Source organism: Coregonus lavaretus, assembly GCF_964263955.1.
Source record: "Coregonus lavaretus genome assembly, chromosome: 23".
Lineage (NCBI taxonomy): Eukaryota > Metazoa > Chordata > Actinopteri > Salmoniformes > Salmonidae > Coregonus > Coregonus lavaretus.
Genome location: NC_140010.1, coordinates 3,555,038 through 3,576,958, shown reverse-complemented (window position 1 = coordinate 3,576,958; position 21,921 = coordinate 3,555,038). Strand labels below are relative to the sequence as shown.

The 21,921-nt window shown below is 43.3% G+C and overlaps 1 protein-coding gene across 1 annotated transcript; it reads left to right on the top strand.

Annotated features, from left to right (window-relative positions):
- Window positions 1–3,469: 3,469 nt before the first annotated feature.
- Window positions 3,470–21,905, top strand: uck2b (uridine-cytidine kinase 2b). Its single transcript, XM_084139272.1, has 8 exons — window positions 3,470–3,582; window positions 16,101–16,166; window positions 16,627–16,720; window positions 19,085–19,181; window positions 19,395–19,537; window positions 19,715–19,812; window positions 19,921–19,969; window positions 20,218–21,905. The coding sequence occupies exons 1-8, from the start codon at window positions 3,478–3,480 to the stop codon at window positions 20,355–20,357; spliced, it is 792 nt and encodes a 263-aa protein (XP_083995398.1). The 5' UTR covers window positions 3,470–3,477; the 3' UTR covers window positions 20,358–21,905.
- The last annotated feature ends 16 nt before the right edge of the window (window positions 21,906–21,921 follow it).

Sequence of the window (21,921 nt, the reverse complement as noted above, 5' to 3'; positions counted from 1 at the left end):
AGCTGCCTCTGATTGGGAACCACACCGGCCAACATAGAACTATACATACTAGAACACAAACATAGAAAACGCACAACAAAGAATATACACACCCTGACTCAACATTTAAGCGTCCCCTGAGTCAGGGCGTGACAGTATGGATGACCAGGGATGTTCTCTTGATAAGTGTGTGAGTTGGAATATTTTCCTGTCAAAATGTAATGAGTACTTTTGGGTTTCAGAGAAAATGTATGGAGTAGAAAGTACATTATTTTCTTTAGGAATGTAGTGAAGTAAAAGTTGCCAAAAATATAAATAGTAAAGTACAGATACTCCAAAAAACTACTTAAGTAGTACTTTAAAGTATTTTTACTTAAGTACTTTAAATCTACGTGCTCGTCGTCCTCACCAGGGTCTTGACCTGACGGCAGTTTGGCGTCGTAACCGACTTCAGTAGACAAATGCTCACCTTCGATGGCCACTGGCACACTAGAGAAGTGTGCTCTTCATGGATGAATCCCAGTTTCATCTGCACTGGGCAGATGTCAGACAGTGTGTATGGCGTTGTTTGGGCGAGCGGTTTGCTGATGTCAATGTTGTGAACAGAGTGCACCATGGTGGCGGTGGGGTTATGGTATGGGCAGGCATAAGCTATGGACAACGAACACAATTGACTGATTTCCTTATTTAAACAGTAACTCAGTAAAATCGTTGAAATTGTTGCATGTTACATTTATATTTTGGTTCAGTATTCGGAAAGTATTCAGACCTTTTTACTTTTTCCACATTTTATTACGTTACAGCCTTATTCTAAAATGTATTAAATAAAACAAATCCTCATCAATCTACACACAATAACCCATAATGACGAAGCAAAAACAGGTTTTTAGACATTTTTGCAAATGTATGAAAAATAAAAACAGAAATATCACATTTACATAAGTATTCAGACCATTTCTGTTCCACACAGTTTTTTTTAATTTTTTTTTTATTTTTTAGTTTTATCATTGCAATGTGATAGAAAACTAGGCAACAGTGTGCTTTAGGACCATGTGGATGCCTCCGAGCGGTCGGGCAGGCTGTTTGGAGTGTCCAACTGGATAAAAAAGTTATCCCCCCCCCCCCCCCCCCCCCCACTTCTAAAACCAATGTTTCACCAGTCAAAAGTTTGTACACACCTACTCATGCAAGTGTTTTTCTTTATTTTTACTATTTTTTACATTGTAGAATAATAGTGAAGACATTAAAACTATAAAATAACATATGGAATCAATGTAGTAACCAAAAAAGTGTTAAACAAATCGAAATATATTTATATTTGACATTCTTCAAATAGCCACCCTTTGCCTTGATGACAGCTTTGCACACTCTTGGCATTCTCTCAACCAGCATCATGAGGTAGTCGCATGGAATGCATTTCAATTAACAGGTGTACCTTTTAAAAGTTAATTTATGGAATTTCTTTCCTTCTCAATGCGTTTGAGCCAATCAGTTGTGTTGTGACAAGGTAGGGGTGGTATACAGAGGATAGCCCTATTTGGTAAAAGACCAAGTCCATATTATGGCAAGAACAGCTCAAATAAGCAAAGAGAAACAACAGTACATCATTACTTTAAGACATGAAGGTCAGTCAATACGGAAAATGTCAAGAATTTTGAAAGTTTCTTCAAGTGTAGTCGCAAAAAACATCAAGTGCTATGATGAAACTGGCTCTCATGAGGACCACCACAGGAAAGGAAGACCCAGAGTTACCTCTGCTGCAGAGGATAAGTTCACTAGAGTTAATGCCACCTCAGATTGCAGCCCAAAAAAAATGATTCACAGAGTTCAAGTAACAGACACATCTCAATATCAACTATTCAGAGGGGACTGCGTGAATCAGGCCTTCATGGTTGAATTGCTGCAAAGAAACCACTCCTAAAGGACACCAATAAGAAGAAGAGACTTGCTTGGGCTAAGAAACACGAGCAATGGACATTAGACTGGTGGAAATCTGTCCTTTGGTCTGATGAGTCCAAATTTGAGATTTTTGGTTCCAACCGCCGTGTCTTTGTGAGACGCATAGTAGGTGAATGGATGATCTCCGCATGTGTGGATCCCACTGTGAATCATGGAGGAGGAGGTATGATGGTGTGGGGGTTCTTTGCTGGTGACACTGTCTGGGATCTATTTCGAATTCAAGGCACACTTAACCAGCATGGCTACCACAGCATTCTGCAGGATACGCCATCCCATCTGGTTTGTGCTTAGTGGGACTATCATTTGTTTTTCAACAGGACAATGCGGGCTATTTGACCAAGGAGAGTGATGGAGTGCTGCATCAGATGACCTGGCCTCCACAATCACCCGACCTCAACCCAATTGAGATGGTTTGGGATGAGTTGGACCGCAGAGTGAAGGAAAAGCAGCCAACAAGTGCTCAACATATGTGGGAACTCCTTCAACACTGTTGGAAAAGCATTCCTCATTAAGCTGGTTGAGAGAATGCCAAGAGTGTGCAAAGCGTTCATCAAGGCAAAGGGTTGCTACTTTGAAGAATCTCAAATATAAATAAATTGATATTTGTTTAACACTTTTTTGGTTACTACATGATTCCATATGTGTTTTTTCATAGTTTTGATGTCTTCACTATTATTCTACAATTTAGAAAATAGTATTTAAAAAATAAAGAAAAACCCTTGAATGAGTAGGTGTGTTCTAACTTTTGACTGGTACTGTATATGTACGTTTATTTTATTTTTTTATGTTCACAATTAAATAGGCAAATTTTACATACGAAGTGTTAGGCACTGAACTCACTTACAAAACTCTGTTTTGGACGAGACTGACTTAATGACCAAAATTATCCTATTTACATTTTACATTTGAGTCATTTAGCAGACGCTCTTATCCAGAGCGATTTACAGTTAGTGAGTGCATACATTTTTCATACTTCGTAGTACATTTTGTCACTAGAATTAATGTTTCTGACTCAAATCGATGCCATACAGGCCGTTTAAAAACGGAGAAGTTGGTTCTAAGGGGCAGTTGGATTTAAGGGGAAAATAATCCAAAAGTAACTGAAAGTAATCAGATTCCATTACTGAGTGTGGGATAATGCAAAAGATATGCTACTGATTACAATTGTGGACAGGTAACTAGTAACTGTAAAGGATTACCTTTAGAAAGTAATTTAGCCTGCCCTGGTAAGGGTTAAGGTTAGGTTTAGGGTAAGGGTTAAGGTTAGGTTTTAGGGTAGGGTTTTGCCAAGGATTCAGTATAACACTGACCATTTATGAAGTGCAAACATACAATCAATTATTTGATATAAATAATACAGTTATATGAATCAATTTACATACAAATCGCATTATGTACAAGACAAGGACATTTTTCAAAATTCCTTAATACGAAAGAAATAAAAAAAAGTTATAAATTAAGTGAAGGAAATGATGGGAGGAGTTTAGCGGGATCGTGGATTCTTCACAGCTGCGTTGTTGTAGGCACATTATTGCAAGCATGGCCGGGGACACTGAAACACATCTGAGCGACTCTGCCGAAAATGACAACATTATCCGACAACCATTCCTTATCGGTGTGTCCGGAGGCACTGCCAGTGGCAAGGTTGGGACCTCAGTACATTTGGCACCTTACATAGATTGTCTATTGTTGTATGTTTTTAGTTGTTGTTGCAACTGATGGAATGTGTTCGAGTCGCTCGTCAACTCGCCGACCGCGTGGCTCATATCAAACTGTTTGAATGACATCAGCCTCTTGCCATCCTTTTAGTCATCATCAGCGTTTATTGATGAGTTAGCTAATTGATTGTAACTTTTACATGTGGTCTCCTTCATCCCTTGCCCCCAGGATGCCTAATTCCACCACACACAATGGAAACAGTTTGCAAAATTGGCAAATAGCTAATTAGTATATTTGGCTATGAAATCAACCCAAAGTTTCTAGTAAGTAAATGAGCTAAACTATAATAGTTTTCATCCCCGGCACTAAATGCCAACTAGCTAGGTTTGTAACTAGACTGGCTAGACATCTAGCTACATTTTTGCGCACACCGCTAGAGATTGAGAAAGCCTACCCGATTCTGCTATGAGACTAAGGTTAGCTTGCTATCTAGCTACAGCCAGCTAAAACATTCTTTTGTTTAAATTTCTTTGATTAGCTAGCTAGCACCGCTTGTTAGCCGAATAAGACCACTGTTCGTACCCCCTTTTGAATGTCAAAGTGACGAACTATTCGACACAATGTGGCTATTACCCACGATTGGACTTATTTATTGACGGGGGAACACGCCTTTTGGCTATTTTTATTTAATCGATTGCTGACGCGTAGCTACCTAGCTAACATTAGCTACATAACAATAACAGAGGTGGGCGCTAGCGGTCAACGGGCGTCAGTTCCGACTCATACAAAATAATATATATATTCATTCTCTTAACTTTCTCAGCGTTGGGATTACAATTCAAATTAGCCCTTTCTGTTTGGTTTTTACATATTTTGATTCCCAGGTATGTAATAACATATTTTATGGGAATATCGGCAATGTCAACCAAATAATTGTTTATCCTTTAAAGCAAATAAATCACATCCGACTTAGAGTTCCTTCCTTGAGCCGACATGACATAGACATACATGGATTTTCAGATGTGGGGGGGGGGGTTAAATTAGTCTGGGTACTAATCTTTTTAGCTAACATTCATTCCACTCCTGTCTTTGGCAAATGAAAGGAGTGGCAAGGAGTCGAATGTTTGCTAAAAATACTGGTACCCAGGCTATAAAGAAATGTATTTGTGAGAGAGATTATTACAGTTAATAAAGTAGGACAGGACGATGTCAAGATTGTTATGTAGTTACCACGCTATGTAGTTAATAGCTTTGTGTGATTGATCATGACAACGTGGGAACACCGAGCCTAGTATGGTCTGTAGCTTTCTGCAGTAGTTTTGTTCCTACTTGTTGGTTTGAGACCAGAATTAAATACCAGTCTTGATACCAACAGTAGTTTGGAAAGCAAATGAATAGTAGTTGCATTGGTAATAAACCATTCTGAAACCACCTTGTGAACTAAACTAAAGTTCAAGTTCTTGAACTAACTCGATTGAAGCTCCCATCCCATGCCCTTTTCTTTCCCTGGCCCCTTCGTTGCCCTCCGGTCCTACTGTTCAGTTGACCCAGATATGAAGTTAGCTTTTGGCATAGGGCCACTGTTTGGCTCCTTGAAAATCCCGTACATGGCGTTGGGTGGGTGGTTTGGGATTGCTGGCCCCAGAGTTATGAGGAAGTAGTGAGCTAACAGTAATAACCCCCCTCCCCCAGTATCCCAAGGTGTTAGATCACTGAATTTCTGGTAAACTGGTGTAACAAACATGACATAACATTGCCCTACTGTAAGTGCAATGAAACCAATATGGCTCGGGTTGAATGACATCCAGGCTTTTGCATGCTTGTATTTGTTAACTGAGATTACTTACTGCCTGTAATATTTACTGTACACACTCCCTGCTGTAGTGGGATGTCTTGCCAAGTCATAGACAAATGAGGCAATTTTATTTCAAATGTTAGTCTGTATGTAGAAGCTACATCATGTTTGATAGGCTCTTAGATGAGCAGCTTTAGGTTAGTCTGTGTGCTGCAGTGCTGAACAACACGGTCTCCCGAGTGGGTGTCTGATTTCATTGTGACACCTTTTCACGGACACAAAAGCACCATAGTCTGTGGCAGGGCAGGAGAATGCCCCGTCAGCACTGGTAGGCAGGAGATCCTGGCATTTGAGGGTGTCGGTGAGGACAGATGGCCTGGGCACTGGGAAGGCCACTTGGGTCCGGGGTGGTGCTTCCATAGTGCTCCATGTTCTACTGGTGTACTAGGGACAGTATATTCTACTGGTGTACTAGGGACAGTATATTCTACTGGTGTACTAGGGACAGTATATTCTACTGGTGTACTAGGGACAGTATATTCTATACAGTATGTTCTACTTGTGTACTGTACAATATGGTGTGCTAGTTACATTCTGTTCTACTGTGTACTAGTTACAGTATGTTAATAATAAATAATAATATGCCATTTAGCAGACGCTTTTATCCAAAGCGACTTACAGTCATGCGTGCATACATTTTTGTGTATGGGTGGTCCCGGGAATCGAACCCACTACCTTGGCGTTACAAGCGCCATGCTCTACCAGCTGAGCTACAGAGGACCACATGTTGTACTGGTGTACTGTGTCAGCCAGTGATTGTCAAGCAAATAACTGCCTGTCTCACGGTAATTGACCGTTAATTAACAAACACATTTAGCATCTCCTGGCTTCCACGCATAGCCTACAAGCCACTGATACAGACCTTTGGAACATCTACATTTAAAAAAGTCTAATAAATCCATTATTTATTTTAGACCGGTCTAAAGAAACAAGAAATGAAGAAAATGTAGTCTAGTTCAGAAGAACAGAATAGCATACTCTGAGTTGTCCTTATGTCAGGCTGTGGGCTGCACTAGTTCATTTAGCAGACAAGATTTGCTTAGAATTCCGTGGCATTATTTTTTTAGTATGAAGAACACAGTTGAACATAGCTGAATAAAATAGAAAGGTTATTTTCTCCAAACCATTTGAGGGAGTGCGCACATGCGGCTATTCTGTGTTGAGCTGTTTAATTTAGTTATTTATGAAACTTCAGTTGTGATATAAACGTTGGGCTATATGTTTGGCTGCATGATGCAACTCTAATGATGATTTGAAAAAGGTCACATGAAAGGCATGAGCTTTGTTTTTTGCGCAGGCTGCACACACTTCATCAGTCTCTCATTCACAATTTGACAAGGACTTGAAAATGCCTTGAATTTCCCGTAATGACCCCTAAAAAAATGCTTGCCTTTTGTGGCCGTTGTGCCCTTGGGCTGACTATAATAATTATAATTCCCGGCTGCGTGCTCCGAAGCACCTCTCACAGATATCTCAATTGTTATTAGCCAATGCCCGTCACGTGATCGGGTCCTTCTCACAGGCTACAAGTGAAGAGACACATCGGATGTTGGAAGAACTGTCCACATTTACTTTTCGTCAGCCAACGAAATGAGTAGGCCTAACGAACAACAAAAGCACTAGCCTATGTCGATCTACTATCCCCCATAGCACAAAAGTTGACCTATTCTATTGGTCAACTTTTCCTTTTGTGCGAGAAACAAATATACAAACATTGTCTGGGACAGTTGTGGGGTGCGATAGATCCCAAATTAATACAACCACTAGCATCAAAAAACATTTTTTAAGCAATGTGGCTGATGCAACGGATCAGAACATTTAGATCAAAATGTTAAACTATTAGGCTATTTCTTCACATAAGCTCAGCAATGCACACATGGCAGTAGGCTATAAGCGCGATTGTTCCAAAATGCAATCAGTTAGCGGGAAAATCAAATCAAGTGTCACATGCACCAAATACAACCGGTGTAGACCTTACCTTGAAATGCTTACTTACAAGACTTTAACCAACAATGCAGATTTACAAAAAAAACAAAAAAACAATGAGGCTATATACAGGGGGTACCGGTACAGTCAATGTGTGTGGGTACAGGTTAGTTGCCGTAATTGAGGTAATATGTAAATGTAGGTAGGGGTAAAGTGACTATGCATACATAATAAACAGCAAGTAGCAGTAGGAGGGGGGTCAATGCAAAAAGTCTCTGGGAAGCCATTTGATTAATTATTCAGCAGTCTTATGGCTTGGGGGTAGAAGCTGTTAAGGAGCCTTTTGGACCTAGACTTGGCGCTCCGGTACCACTTGCCGTGCGGGAGCAGAGGGTACAGTCTATGACTTGGGTGGCTAGAGTCTTTGGAAATGTTTTGGGGCCTTCTTCTGACACCACCTAGCATAGAGGTCCTGGATGGCAGGAAGCTTGGCTCCAGTGATGTACTGGAACGTACGCGCTACCCTCCATAGCACCTTATGGCCGGATGCCGAGCAGTTGCCATACCAGGCAGTGATGCAACCGGTCAGGATGTTCTCGATGGTGCAGCTGTAGAACTTTTTGAGGATCTGGGGACCCATGCCAAATCTTTTCAGTCTCCTGAGTGGGGAAGGGTGTTGTCGTCCCCTCTTCACAACTGTCTTTGTGTGTTTGGACCATGATAGTGTGTTGGTGATGTGGACACCAAGGAACTTGAAGCTCTCAACCTGCTCCACTACAGCCCCGTCGATGAGAATGGGGGCATGCTCAGTCCTCCTTTTCCTGTAATCCACAATCATCTCCTTTGTCTTGATCACGTTGAGGGAGAGGTTGTTATTCTGGCACCACACAGCCAGGTCTCTGATCTCCTCCCTATAGGCTGTCTCATCGTTGTCGGTGATCAGGCCTACCACTGTTGTCGTCTGCAAACTTAATGATGGTGTTGGAGTCATGCTTGGCCATGCAGTCATGGGTGAACAGGGCGTACAGGAGGGGACTGAGCACGCACCCCTGAGGGGCCCCCGTGTTGAGGATCAGCGTGGCAGATTTGTTACCTACCCTTACCACCTGGGGGCGGCCCGTCAGGAAGTCCAGGATCCAGTTGCAGATGGAGGTGTTTAGTCCCAGGGTCCTTAGCTTAGTGATGAGCTTTGAGGGCACTATGGTGTTGAACGCTGAGCTGTAGTCAATGAATAGCATTCTCACGTAGGTCTTCCTTTTGTCCAGGTGGGAAAGGGCAGTGTGGAGTGCAATAGAGACTGTCATCTGTGGATCTTTTGGGGCGGTATGCAAATTGGAGTGGGTCTAGGGTTTCTGGGATAATGGTGTTGTGAGCCATGATCAGCCTTTCAAAGCACTTCATGGCTACAGACGTGAGTGCTACGGGTCGGTAGTCATTTAGGCAGGTTACCTTAGTGTTCTTTGGCACAGGGACTATGGTGGTCTGCTTGAAACATGTTGGTATTACAGACTTGGTCAGGGACAGGTTGAAAATGTCAGTGAAGACACTTGGGAGTTGGTCAGCACATGCTCGGAGTACACGTCCTGGTAGTCTGGCCCTGCGGCCTTGTGAATGTTGACCTGTTTAAAGGTCTTACTCACATGGGCTACGGAGAGCGTGATCACACAGTCGTCCAGAACAGCTGGTGCTCTCATGCATGCTTCAGTGTTGCTTACCTCGAAGCGAGCATATAAGTAGTTTAGCTTGTCTGGTAGGCTCGTGTCACTGGGCAGCTCGCGGCTGTGCTTCCCTTTGTAGTCTGTAATAGTTTGCAAGCCCTGCCACATCCAACGAGCACCGGAGCCGGTGTAGTACGATTCAATCTTAGTCCTGTATTGACGCTTTGCTTGTTTGATGGTTCGTCGGAAGGTATAGCGGGATTTCTTATAAGCGTCCGGGTTAGAGTCCCACTCCTTGAAAGCGGTAGCTCTACCCTTTAGCTCAGTGCGGATGTTACCTGTAATCCATGGCTTCTGGTTGGGGTATGTATGTAAAGTCACTGCGGGGACGACGTCATCGATGCACTTATTGATGAAGCCAGTGACTGAGGTGGTATACTCCTCAATGCCATCGGAAGAATCCCAGAACATATTCCAGTCTGTGCTAGCAAAACAGTCCTGTAGTTTAGCATCTGAGTCATCTGACCACTTCTGTATTGACCGAGTCACTGGTGCTTCCTGCTTTAGTTTTTGCTTGTAAGCAGGAATCAGGAGGATAGAATTATGGTCAGATTTGCCAAATGGAGGGCGAGGGAGAGCTTTGTACGCGTCTCTGTGTGGAGTAAAGGTGGTCTAGAGTTTTTAACATGCTGGTAGAAATGAGGTAAAACTGATTTAAGTTGCCCTCCTTGCATTAAAGTCCCCGGCCGCTAGAAGCGCCGCCTCTGGATGAATATTTTCTTGTTTGCTTATGGCCTTATACAGCTCGTTGAGTGCGGTCTTAGTGCCAGCATCGGTTTGTGGTGGTAAATGGAAATCTGCGAAAAATATAGATGAAAACTCTCTTGGTTAACAGTGTGGTCTACAGCTTATCATGAGATACTCTACCTCAGGTGAGCAAAACCTAGAGTCTTCCTTAATATTAGATTTTGTGCACCAGCTGTTGTTTACAAATATACACAGACCACCACCCCTTGTCTTACCGGAGGCAGCTGTTCCATCTTGCCGATGCACCGAAAACCCCGCCAGCTGTATGTTATCCATGTCGTCGTTCAGCCACGACTCGGTGACACATAAGATATTACAGTTCTAAATGTCCCGTTGGTAGGATATTCTTGATCGGAGCTCATCCATTTTATTATCCAATGATTGTACGTTGGCTAATAGGACTGATGGTAGAGGCAGATTACCCACTCGCCATCGGATCCTTACAAGGCACCCTAACCTACGTCCCCAATATCAGTCTCTTCTTCATGCGAATGACAGGGATTTGTGTCTTGTCGGGTGTCTGAAGTAAATAATTCGCGTCCGACTGGTTAAAGAAAAAATCTTTGTCCAGTACGAGGTGAGTAATCACTGTCCTGATATCCAGAAGCTCTTTTCGGTCAGAAACATTATGTACAAATAAGTTCCAGATAACGCGACAAAACACACAATAGCCATTATTATAGTATCACAAGTGATAGGCTAATATTGCCACCCATCAGACTGTTATTAATTCAATCTTGTCTTTACATATACTAAATCATGTGTGAAATTTGTTTTCATTTAGAATGGACAGTTATCATGCACCTGCCTCGAAGCAGGGGAAAAAATACATCTATGCACTTAAATAGCGAATGGGGGACACTTTTCCCGTGGTTAATTTTCATGCCAGCCAGGTAGGCTGTACTCCTGTTGTAAAGAGAAGCAATGTGCTTAATATTAGGAAGGTTGAGACATAAATAAAGGAGCCTAGCCTATAGAAAGCTGATGGGATCCTCTATTAGAGGCCATCTCAACTGTTCTCACAATTGCATAGCCTATAGAAATGTTGCGCAACATGAGGTCATGGGCTCTCATGAAGTGTTTGATTTCTATTTTTGATGACATTTGCATTGATGTCAGAGTGATTAGAGGGACAATAGAGTGCTGAGTACCAGGCATGTTTGGTAGGCTACTAATGGCCACCAGAGCTTGGTAGGCTACTAATGGCCACCAGAGCTTGGTAGGCTACTAATGGCCACCAGAGCTTGGTAGGCTACTAATGGCCACCAGAGCTTGGTAGGCTACTAATGGCCACCAGAGCTTGGTAGGCTACTAATGGCCACCAGAGCTTGGTAGGCTACTAATGGCCACCAGAGCTTGGTAGGCTACTAATGGCCACCAGAGCTTGGTGGGCTACTAATGGCCACCAGAGCTTGGTGGGCTACTAATGGCCACCAGAGCTTGGTGGGCTACTAATGGCCACCAGAGCTTGGTGGGCTACTAATGGCCACCAGAGCTTGGTGGGCTACTAATGGCCACCAGAGCTTGGTGGGCTACTAATGGCCACCAGAGCTTGGTGGGCTACTAATGGCCACCAGAGCTTGGTGGGCTACTAATGGCCACCAGAGCTTGGTGGGCTACTAATGGCCACCAGAGCTTGGTGGGCTACTAATGGCCACCAGAGCTTGGTGGGCTACTAATGGCCACCAGAGCTTGGTGGGCTACTAATGGCCACCAGAGCTTGGTGGGCTACTAATGGCCACCAGAGCTTGGTGGGCTACTAATGGCCACCAGAGCTTGGTGGGCTACTAATGGCCACCAGAGCTTGGTGGGCTACTAATGGCCACCAGAGCTTGGTGGGCTACTAATGGCCACCAGAGCTTGGTGGGCTACTAATGGCCACCAGAGCTTGGTGGGCTACTAATGGCCACCAGAGCTTGGTGGGCTACTAATGGCCACCAGAGCTTGGTGGGCTACTAATGGCCACCAGAGCTTGGTGGGCTACTAATGGCCACCAGAGCTTGGTGGGCTACTAATGGCCACCAGAGCTTGGTGGGCTACTAATGGCCACCAGAGCTTGGTGGGCTACTAATGGCCACCAGAGCTTGGTGGGCTACTAATGGCCACCAGAGCTTGGTAGGCTACTAATGACCAGCAGAGCTTGAAGAAGACTAAACAATCACCTGGAATTTGACTGCGGTCATGACTCGTGTGGCGGTAATAGTCACCTTAACCAGCCCTAGGACTGTGTACTAGTTACTGTAACTAGTTACTGTATGTTTATAGTATGCAAGATATGAATTGCCACTGTTCTTCAAATTATGTATTTTGTTAACTGAAAAATGAAGTAAATAGCCCACATGTTGAAAAATGTATTTAAAGGTATTGTTTTTCCAGGTTTCCATTTTTTTCAGGTTTTCGCTCTCAAAATCACTTTTTTTTTTTTAAATAGAAAAACAAAATTGGATGGAAGTCCACAACAATCTTAAAACCCTTTCCTCCAGTCAAATGACCAAATCGCCCTCTAGTGGCCTCATGGGTGGAATGTTATGAATATTTTTAATTATTAATAAACATTTATTTATTTTATCTGTTTCTGTCAAACGATTTTGTTATATTTCAGTCTTCTGTGATGTGTGTGTATAAAAGTGTAATATTGGGATGCAAACTCAATGTAATACATTTCAACTCTGACATGGTACAGGTGTCTTCTTTGTTTAAGCGCATAACCGTGTGTGTGGCATATACTCTTGTTTCAAAGTAGATTTGTTTGACTACCAAGAAACACTGTGACCCTGATTTAAGGTAGCTTAGTGGGTAAGAGCGTTGTGCCAGTAACCGAAAGGTCGCTGGTTCTAATCCCCGAGCCGACTAGGTGAAAAATCTGTCGATGTGCCCTTAAGCAAGGCACTTAACCCTAATTGCTCATGTAAGTCGCTCTGGATAAGAGCGTCTGCTAAATGACTTAAATGTAAATTTAAGCCCACTGCAGTAAAAGGTTAAACCACAGCAGGAGACCACTTTTGAAGTCTTGGAAAAATCGGAGATTTATTTTTGGGTGTATTTACCCTTTAATTTATGTGCATACCTAGCAAGAGGCTGTTTAGCTGTGTTTTTTTAGCGCATATGTGATGGTAGAGTTTGCAAAACAAATAGCCACTGGATTGAAGAAAATAATCATATTCTGCCAGGTAAGCATAGGTACCTTGTAGTTTAGTCTACCAGAAGACTGTTCATTAGCATAATCACTAATGGCTACACAGTGGTAGACGCGCGCACCGCGCACACACACACCGACAGAGGCATTCTCGTTGCTTCAGAAAGTTGCAGGAAATAAGAATCACTGATGCATTCTGTTCATGTCTTATGATGAACTTGGTTTTAATGCCTGGATTCCGCGAGGGCCCAAATGATCAGAGGCTCTCCACTACTACCTATTGTTCCTGCAGTGATGATTCACCATCTTCATCGAATGTTTCCATAATTTATCTGAAGGTAATTGTCAAAAAGCCTAGGCCTACCAGTAGCATATGCAAATTAGCGAGCTAAATGAGCGGCTCTCTCTCACCGATGCGATCCGGTAGTCTACAGACGAGTCACTCACTTTAGCGTCACTGTTTGGCAAGCCCCGACGTCTAGGAAATCCTTTGGTTTACTTGTCCCGACGTGATACCATGGACATGTAACTACGTTGCATGGTATATGAATGGCAAAGTGCCTTCGGAAAGTATTCAGACCCCTTGACTTTTTCCACATTGTTAGGTTACAGCCTTATTCTAAAATTGATTAAATTGTTTTTTTCCCTCATCAATCTACACACAATACCCCATAATGTTTTTAGTAATTGCTAATTTAAAAAAACTGATATCATATTTACATAAGTATGTTGGGTTGGATGGGGAGCGTTGCTGCACAGCTATTTTCAGGTCTCTCCAGAGATGTTAGATCGGGTTCAAGTCTGGGCTCTGGCTGGGCCACTCAACGACATTCAGAGACTTATCCCGAAGCCACTCTTGCATTGTCTTTGCTGTGTGCTTAGGGTCTTTGTCCTGCTGGTGGTGAACCTTTGCCCCAGTCTGAGGTCCTGAGTGCTCTGGAGCAGGTTTTCATCAAGGATCTCTCTGTACCTTGCTCCGTTAATCTTTGCATCGATCCTGACTAGTCTCACAGTCCCTGCCGCTGAAAAACATTCCCACAGCATGATGCTGCCACTACCATGCTTCACAATAGGGATGGTGCCAGATTTCCTCCAGACGTGATGCTTGGCATTCAGGCCAAAGAGTTCAATCTTGTTTTTTTCAGACCAGAGAATGTTGTTTCTCATGGTCTGAAAGTCTTTAGGTGCCTTTTGGCAAACTCCAAGCGTCTGTCATGTGCCTTTTACTGAGGAGTGGCTTCCGTCTGGCCACTACCATAAAGGCCTGATTGGTGGAGTGCTGCAGAGATGGTTGTCCTTCTGGAAGGTTCTCCCATCTCCATCGGGTTCTTGGTCACCTCCCTGACCAAGGCCCTTCTCCCCCGATTGCTCAGTTTGGCCGGGCGGCCAGCTCTAGGAAGAGTCTTGGTGGTTCCAAACATCTTCCATTTAAGAATGATTGAGGCCACTGTGTTCTTGGGGACCTTCAATGCTGCAGAAATGTTTTGGTACCCTTCCCCAGATCTGTGCCTCGACACAATCCTGTCTCGGAGCTCTACGGACAATTACTTCGTCCTCATGGCTTGGTTTTTGCTCTGACATGCACTGTCAACTGTGGGACCTTATATAGACAGGTGTGTGCCTTTCCAAATCATGTCCAATCAGTTGAATTTACCACAGGTGGACTCCAATCAAGTTGTAGAAACATCTCAAGGATGATCAATGGAAACAGGATGCACCGGAGCTCAATTTCAAGTCTCATAGCAATGGGTCTGAATACTTAAGTAAATAAGGTATTTCTCTTTTTTTATTTTTAATACATTTGCAAAAAATTCTAAACCTGTTTTCGCTTCGTCATTACATTTACATTTTACATTTTAGTCATTTAGCAGACGCTCTTATCCAGAGCGACTTACAGTTAGCACATACATTATTTTATCAAACCCACAACCCTGGCGTTGCAAACGCCATGCTCTACCAACTGAGCTACATTCCCTGCCGGCCATTCCCTCCCCTACCCTGGACGACGCTGGGCCAATTGTGCGCCGCCCCATGGGTCTCCCGGTCGCGGCCGGCTACGACAGAGCCTGGATGTGTGTGTAGATTGCTGAGGATTTTCTTTTATTTAATCAATTTTAGAATAAGGCTATAACTTAACAAGTCTGAACTTTCCGAAGGTACTGTAGGAGATTTACTTTATGCAGTCAGTTCCACACCTTTTATAAACTAGTCAACACTTGCTGTTCAGTTGTCAATCAACACACAGTAAACAGCCTTCTATGTGCTACAACTCCGCGTGGCTGGCTATGTGGAACACGAGAAAGAAAATAAATGAATGTGTCACAAGGCAATTAAGCTAACTCGTGGATTTAGACTCAACGTTACCACTTACGTTAAATGGGACGTGCAAATTCACGAACATCATGCTCTCTCCGAACTCCCGTGTAAAGAAATGTGACTGCAACCAGAGATCTGTAATATAATGACGTGATGTTCATGTCTTCGCCCTAACGATGGGAGTCGTTGTTCCAAAGGCGGGAAGGCAGGCGATAAGCTTAAGTCTACAATAAACCCATAGAAACGCATTGGGCTTATTTAGGACCGATTTTTGGCGAGTGAAACCTCTCGCTTCGCCTCTTCCTCTCTCCCGCGTTTCCCTTTTCACCATCGCTTTGTGACTGACAGGCGCCTATCCTATCAATAGATCTCTAAAATGTTCATTCTAGCGGGAGAGGGCTCGACGTACTAGCGAATTGAAACTTTTAAAAGAAAAGTAGGCTAGTTAATATGAAGTGGAAAATGTAGCCGGCTGAAAATATGCCTGTAACCGGGCTAATGGAAAACACTACTGTATACTAGTTACACTACCTTTTAACTCTCACTTTCTTCTAACATGCAAGGGGATCTTGACCCACATACAGTACAACATACGTGTGGCGCTTCCTGTTCCTGTCACCAAAGGAAATGCTTAGCTAGTCAATCCTTTGTGTATAAATACTACACGTGACTATGGTATGGGCTTTGTGTAGCTACACATCTCTGCACAACAATGTTTTAAGCCTATCAAATATCAATGTTCTACAACATGCGTAGTCTATCCTACAACAGTGTAAAATGCGTCCGTGTTCTTCTGTGTCTGCAGTCGTCGGTGTGTGAGAAGATCATGGAGCTTCTGGGGCAGAACGAAATCGACCACCACCAGCGACAGGTAGACAACCTCACTCTCCATTCTCTCCCCCCCGGTCCTGGTTTTTCTGTACCGTAGCTCACAGCCCCAGCACTCAGGGGTCAGGGGTTAGCTTCCACTTCCGGTCCTGGTTTTTCTGTACCGTAGCTCACAGCCCCAGCACTCAGGGGTCAGGGGTTAGCTTCCACTTCCGGTCCTGGTTTTTCTGTACCGTAGCTCACAGCCCCAGCACTCAGGGGTCAGGGGTTAGCTTCCACTTCCGGTCCTGGTTTTTCTGTACCGTAGCTCACAGCCCCAGCACTCAGGGGTCAGGGGTTAGCTTCCACTGTCTAGCCCTGACCTATCGGTGTCATTATTTTTCCAGGAAACCAACCTCTCTCCAATCTATCCCTGTTCAGGTTTTTCTATATACCGGTATTATACAACCTGAGATGGTTAGCTGCCACAGTGTAGTGCTGACTTATCTGTCGTTGTTTTCCAGGTAGCCATCCTCAGCCAGGACAGTTTCTACAGAGAGCTGACTCCAGAACAGAAGGCAAAAGCACTCAAGGGCCAGTTCAACTTCGATCACCCAGGTATGGGGTCAGGGCCGCTTGTGACTGCTAGCTACACATAGGACTGCTAACTATGGGGCTGCTAGCTACACAGGACTGGTAACTATGGGGCTGCTAGCTACACATAGGACTGGTAACTATGGGGCTGCTAGCTACACATAGGACAGGTAACTATGGGGCTGCTAGCTACACACAGGACTGGTAACTATGGGGCTGCTAGCTACACACAGGACTGGTAACTATGGGGCTGCTAGCTACACACAGGACTGGTAACTATGGGGCTGCTAGCTACACACAGGACTGGTAACTATGGGGCTGCTAGCTACACACAGGACTGGTAACTATGGGGCTGCTAGCTACACACAGGACTGGTAACTATGGGGCTGCTAGCTACACACAGGACTGGTAACTATGGGGCTGCTAGCTACACACAGGACTGGTAACTATGGGGCTGCTAGCTACACACAGGACTGGTAACTATGGGGCTGCTAGCTACACATAGGATTGCACCGAGCTGTCTGTTTGAACTACTGGCGCACAGCTCGGACACCCATGCATACCCCACAAGACATGCCACCAGAGGTCTCTTCACAGTCTCCAAGTCCAGAACAGACTATGGGAGGCGCACAGTACTACATAGAGCCATGACTACATGGAACTCTATTCCACATCAAGTAACTGATGCAAGTAGTAAAATTAGTTTTAAAAAACAAACACCTTATGGAACAGCGGGGACCGTGAAGCAACACAAACATAGGCACAGACACATACATACGCACTATACACACATGTACACATGGATTTTGTACTGTAGATATGTGGTGGAGTAAGGGCCTGAGGGCACACCATGTGAATGTAATGTTTTTTAAATTGTATTTACTGCCTTAATTTTGCTGGATCCCAGGAAGAGTAGTTGCTGCCTTGGCAGCAGCTAATGGGGATCCATAATAAATACACATACAAATTCCCAATTACATATATCACCAGTAGTACATTTACTGTTAATAACATCATTTCTAATCTACAATGTTTGTTTGGCTACGGTAATTTCTGCTAATGCATTCAATATAATATTATTATTATTATTAGTTGTTTGCAGAGCGCACAACCAATGCTAGACTTGTGAGAAACAAGTTTTAAGTTTATTTCATTCAATTTACGAATTTTGTCAATTTATTCGTTGGCTTTTGTTTGGAGCGCTCCTGTCAATGTTGAGTAAGGACTTGTACCTGATTACACATAGAAGTATGGCCTAGCCTACCTGGCCTGCACGCGATTGTATAAATGTGCCCATTTGGGGATCTGATTAGTATTTCTTATTGTCTTAACTCACCACCACTAATGAACTGTGGAGCTTCTCAAAGTAATTTTGAGAAGCTCCACAGTTAAATTCAATGAGTGACAATAGTTCCTCAATGTATTTTTTAAAAATATTTCCAGCTCTCTCCCTTTCGATAACCACTTGGCGTGAAAGGGAAAAATGTCATGCTCTGATCCAGTGAAAATGTCATAAAATAGGCCTACCTGATTACTTCTTATCTCTTGCACGAATAGTCTACAGCTGTGTCAGTCCGGAGCTCACATGCTCGGGAAACTCTGAGGGTACAGAATATTTTATACAATGTTGCTAGTTTGCTAGCACGAGCTTAGGGGCCGGACCCAGTTGATAGTTGATCCAATGATTCACCCTTTTTGATTCCATTTCAAACAACACTACATTTTTTTTTAAATCACATGACCCACAGCCACATTCCATAAACAATTTCAGAGGTACTCAAGTTTTTACCATTGCATACCTGATCCATTTTTGGCCTCTGTTGGCCATCCATCCCTGATACTCTTAGCCCATCTTCCTGACATACTCCTAGTCAGCAGAGCTATAGTAGCAGAGTCTCTCTCAGCTGCTGCAAGGCAAGGGGGTGCGTCTCAATCCCTACTTTCTCCTGAAGTGTGCACTTGTTCATTTCCTTTCACTGATTTTAAAAGGGAAATGCCTGGCATACAAAATTGGGGAAATTCCCTCTAGTCTAGCCCATGTCTCCACCAATCCAATGCTTTTAGATTTGTAGGGAGGAAGTGTCAGGAGATAGTATTAGGACACACCCAGGGACTGAGAGAAAAACCTTAACAGCTGTGACCCAGTAGACTCCACAAAGATTCCTCAATTACATTAGGCTAGTGTGTGTGTGTGATAGCGTGGGCTCACACGTGTACTTGGTTGAGGGGGAGGCCCATGTATGGTCAGGTATTTTACCAATGGAATAGAAGTGAGAAACCTTATTGGAATGTCTCTCTCACTTTTCTCTTAAACCATTTCTCTCCCGTCTCTTATTTTACTTGTGTGAACCTCGTGGAATTTCTTTCTCTAAAACTGTCATTCTTCAGATGCCTTTGACAATGAGCTGGTCACGCAGACTTTGTGGCAGATCATGCAGGGGAAGACCGTACAGATCCCTGTGTACGACTTTTTCACCCATTCCAGGTGAGCTCCTCGATACTCTGTGAGTGTGGTGTGTCCAATCTGATGCAGTGCCGTTATGGTGATTTACATTATTGAAGCCATATTAGGCTCCCATGCTGTATTCAATGTTTCTCCGTCACAGGAAGGATGTTTGTAACTGTGTACCCAGGTGTTCGAGGGCATCCTGTTGGGTCATCCTGATTTTTATATTCATGGTGTCTTGTTCGATTCCAGGAAGGATGAGTTTGTGACTGTGTACCCGGCTGACGTGGTGTTGTTCGAGGGCATCCTGATGTTCTACTCCCAGGAGATCAGAGACCTGTTCCAGATGAAACTGTTCGTAGACACGGATGCAGACACACGGCTCTCACGCAGAGGTGTGTGTGTTTGCTGACTCCACTTCTGTGTATATTTCTGGATAAGGAGAAGTCGTACAAAATCTTGCCAGTCAGACTTGGTGTCAGTATCTCTTCACTTCTAACGCGTGTGTTCTGTGTTCCAGATCTAACGTGTGTGTTCTGTGTTCCCGTTTTTTTATGTTTTATTTCTTCCAGTGCTAAGAGACATAGGTGAACGGGGCAGGGACCTTGAGCAGGTTCTTACTCAATATATCACGTTTGTCAAGCCTGCCTTTGAGGAGTTCTGTCTTCCAGTAAGTCTCCACTCTCTGTATGTCTCTGTTTTATATTGTATGCCTGGCTTCATTGACCAGCACAATCTTTGCAAGTACTTGCCTAGTTATTGTAATGTTTGTTTCCAGACCAAGAAGTATGCTGATGTGATCATCCCTCGTGGAGCAGATAACTTGGGTAAGGAGGAAGGTCCATGAGATCCGATCCTTGAATACCCCTTTGTGTTGTATGGAATCTTTTTTTGCCCCTTTTTGTCAATATAGTAAAGGGGTATGGTAAGGAAATGTTGGCTCTTACGGAGCCGTCACGTTACATGACTCATCAATTTTCCCTCAGTGGTTTCCTTGTTGATACCTCTTTGTGAATGTACCATGGTCACACTGACTTCGCTCTTCCCTTCCTCCTGACTATTTTTTCTTTTTCAGTGGCAATAAACCTGATAGTACAGCACATCCAGGACATTCTGAACGGCGGACTGACCAAGCGGCACAACGGCTGCATGAACGGGCACAGCACGCCCGCCCGGCAACGACTGACCTCCGAGTCCAGCAGTCGCCCTCATTGACCTCTCCTTTATTGAAGGCGGAGTGTGGTTTAGACCTGTACATAATTCCCAATGGCATTGCTGTATTTAAGATGGAGGAAGGCTACGTCCTGATTCTCTACCCTTTTACCGGAGTTTGTGCTTGCAGGAGAAGTCCTTTATAGGAGAAGGGTGGAGAATCGGGATGCAGCCGAAAGAGGAACTACAATGCCTTCATTATTATTATTACTACTACTGTTATTACAGTTACTTTTATTGTAATTGTTGGACTTGATTTGTTTCAGGCGGGGAGAGAGAGAACCTCTGGTTTTTGCAACGAGACCATGTGTTAAGAATGAACCCCTTTTCTGTTTTCATCCATTTATTTCAAATTTGTATTTAAAAAGTATTTCATATCGTCTGCTGCTTTTTGGCAGACTGAATAAAAGAGGGAAACTGTTGGTGTTGTCCAATGAAAATGAAACCCTAAAATCACAGGCTGGGATCCAATTCATCAGTGAGAAGAATTTTGGATTTAGAACATGTGGACGAAACTAGACTGAAAGTTGAAATGTGAACTCAGGATTGCTCACGTAGTCCTGTGTAGCTCAGTTGGTAGAGCATGGCGTTTGCAACGCCAGGTTGTGGGTTCGATTCCCGCGGGGGGGGGGGGCAGTATGAAAATGTATGCACTCACTAACTGTAAATCGCTCTGGATAAGAGCGTCTGCTAAATGAATAAAATGTAAAAAATGTTATTTGTTTTTGTTGGCAATCTTGAAGTAGGTTTTTCCTACCCCTTTTTGTCAGTCCTATCGTGTTTTTTTAAATCTGTATGTTCCATTCCCTAGCTGAGTTGTCTTGTACCTGTGCGCTTAACCTGCACCATTCTCAAAGCTACAGAACCTCCACAGTAGCGCAGTTCCAAACTCCATGGCATTCAGAAACGCTAATAGACACACAGAATATGAGGTTGAGAAAAGTGAGCTAAGAAGTAGTAACAAAGGTTGAATATTCTCAAACATGGGTTTTCCTTTATGGAAGCCCAATTTAGATGTTACTTACCTGACAGCAGTGATGTGGTTAGTTTGGGCTGACTCGTCCATGATAATGTATTGTGTATTTCCTGGTGGGGTAATCCCAATCCAAACTCGTCATCAACACAGTCATGATGCGTGATATAGCACAAATATATATTTTATTTTTGTCAGGTTAATTTATAAAATGTTCCTTAAATTAATTATGCTTCAAGATTAATTATCACTAGGAACAAATTAATTATATTAGTTTAATTTCCCCTAGTCGTCATTTAGTAGTGGTTATTTCCAGAAATAGCGTGATGATTTTTTTTTGAATACTTTTCTCAGGTTGACGGAAAACCATTAAAGTGCAGAGATATTAGTCAAACTGATTGAAGGGTCACATAACAGCAATACACATGTGTTCAAATGGCTTTTATATGCCAAGTGCTGTATTTAATAAGCATTCAGTTGCGGAATTGTGACTTGATTTTTACCATACAATTTTGTGGAGTCGATGTTGGATGATTGAAACAATAAAAGCCCATTGCAAAATGGTCTATGAAAAACTGGAGGCGTGTTTGGCTT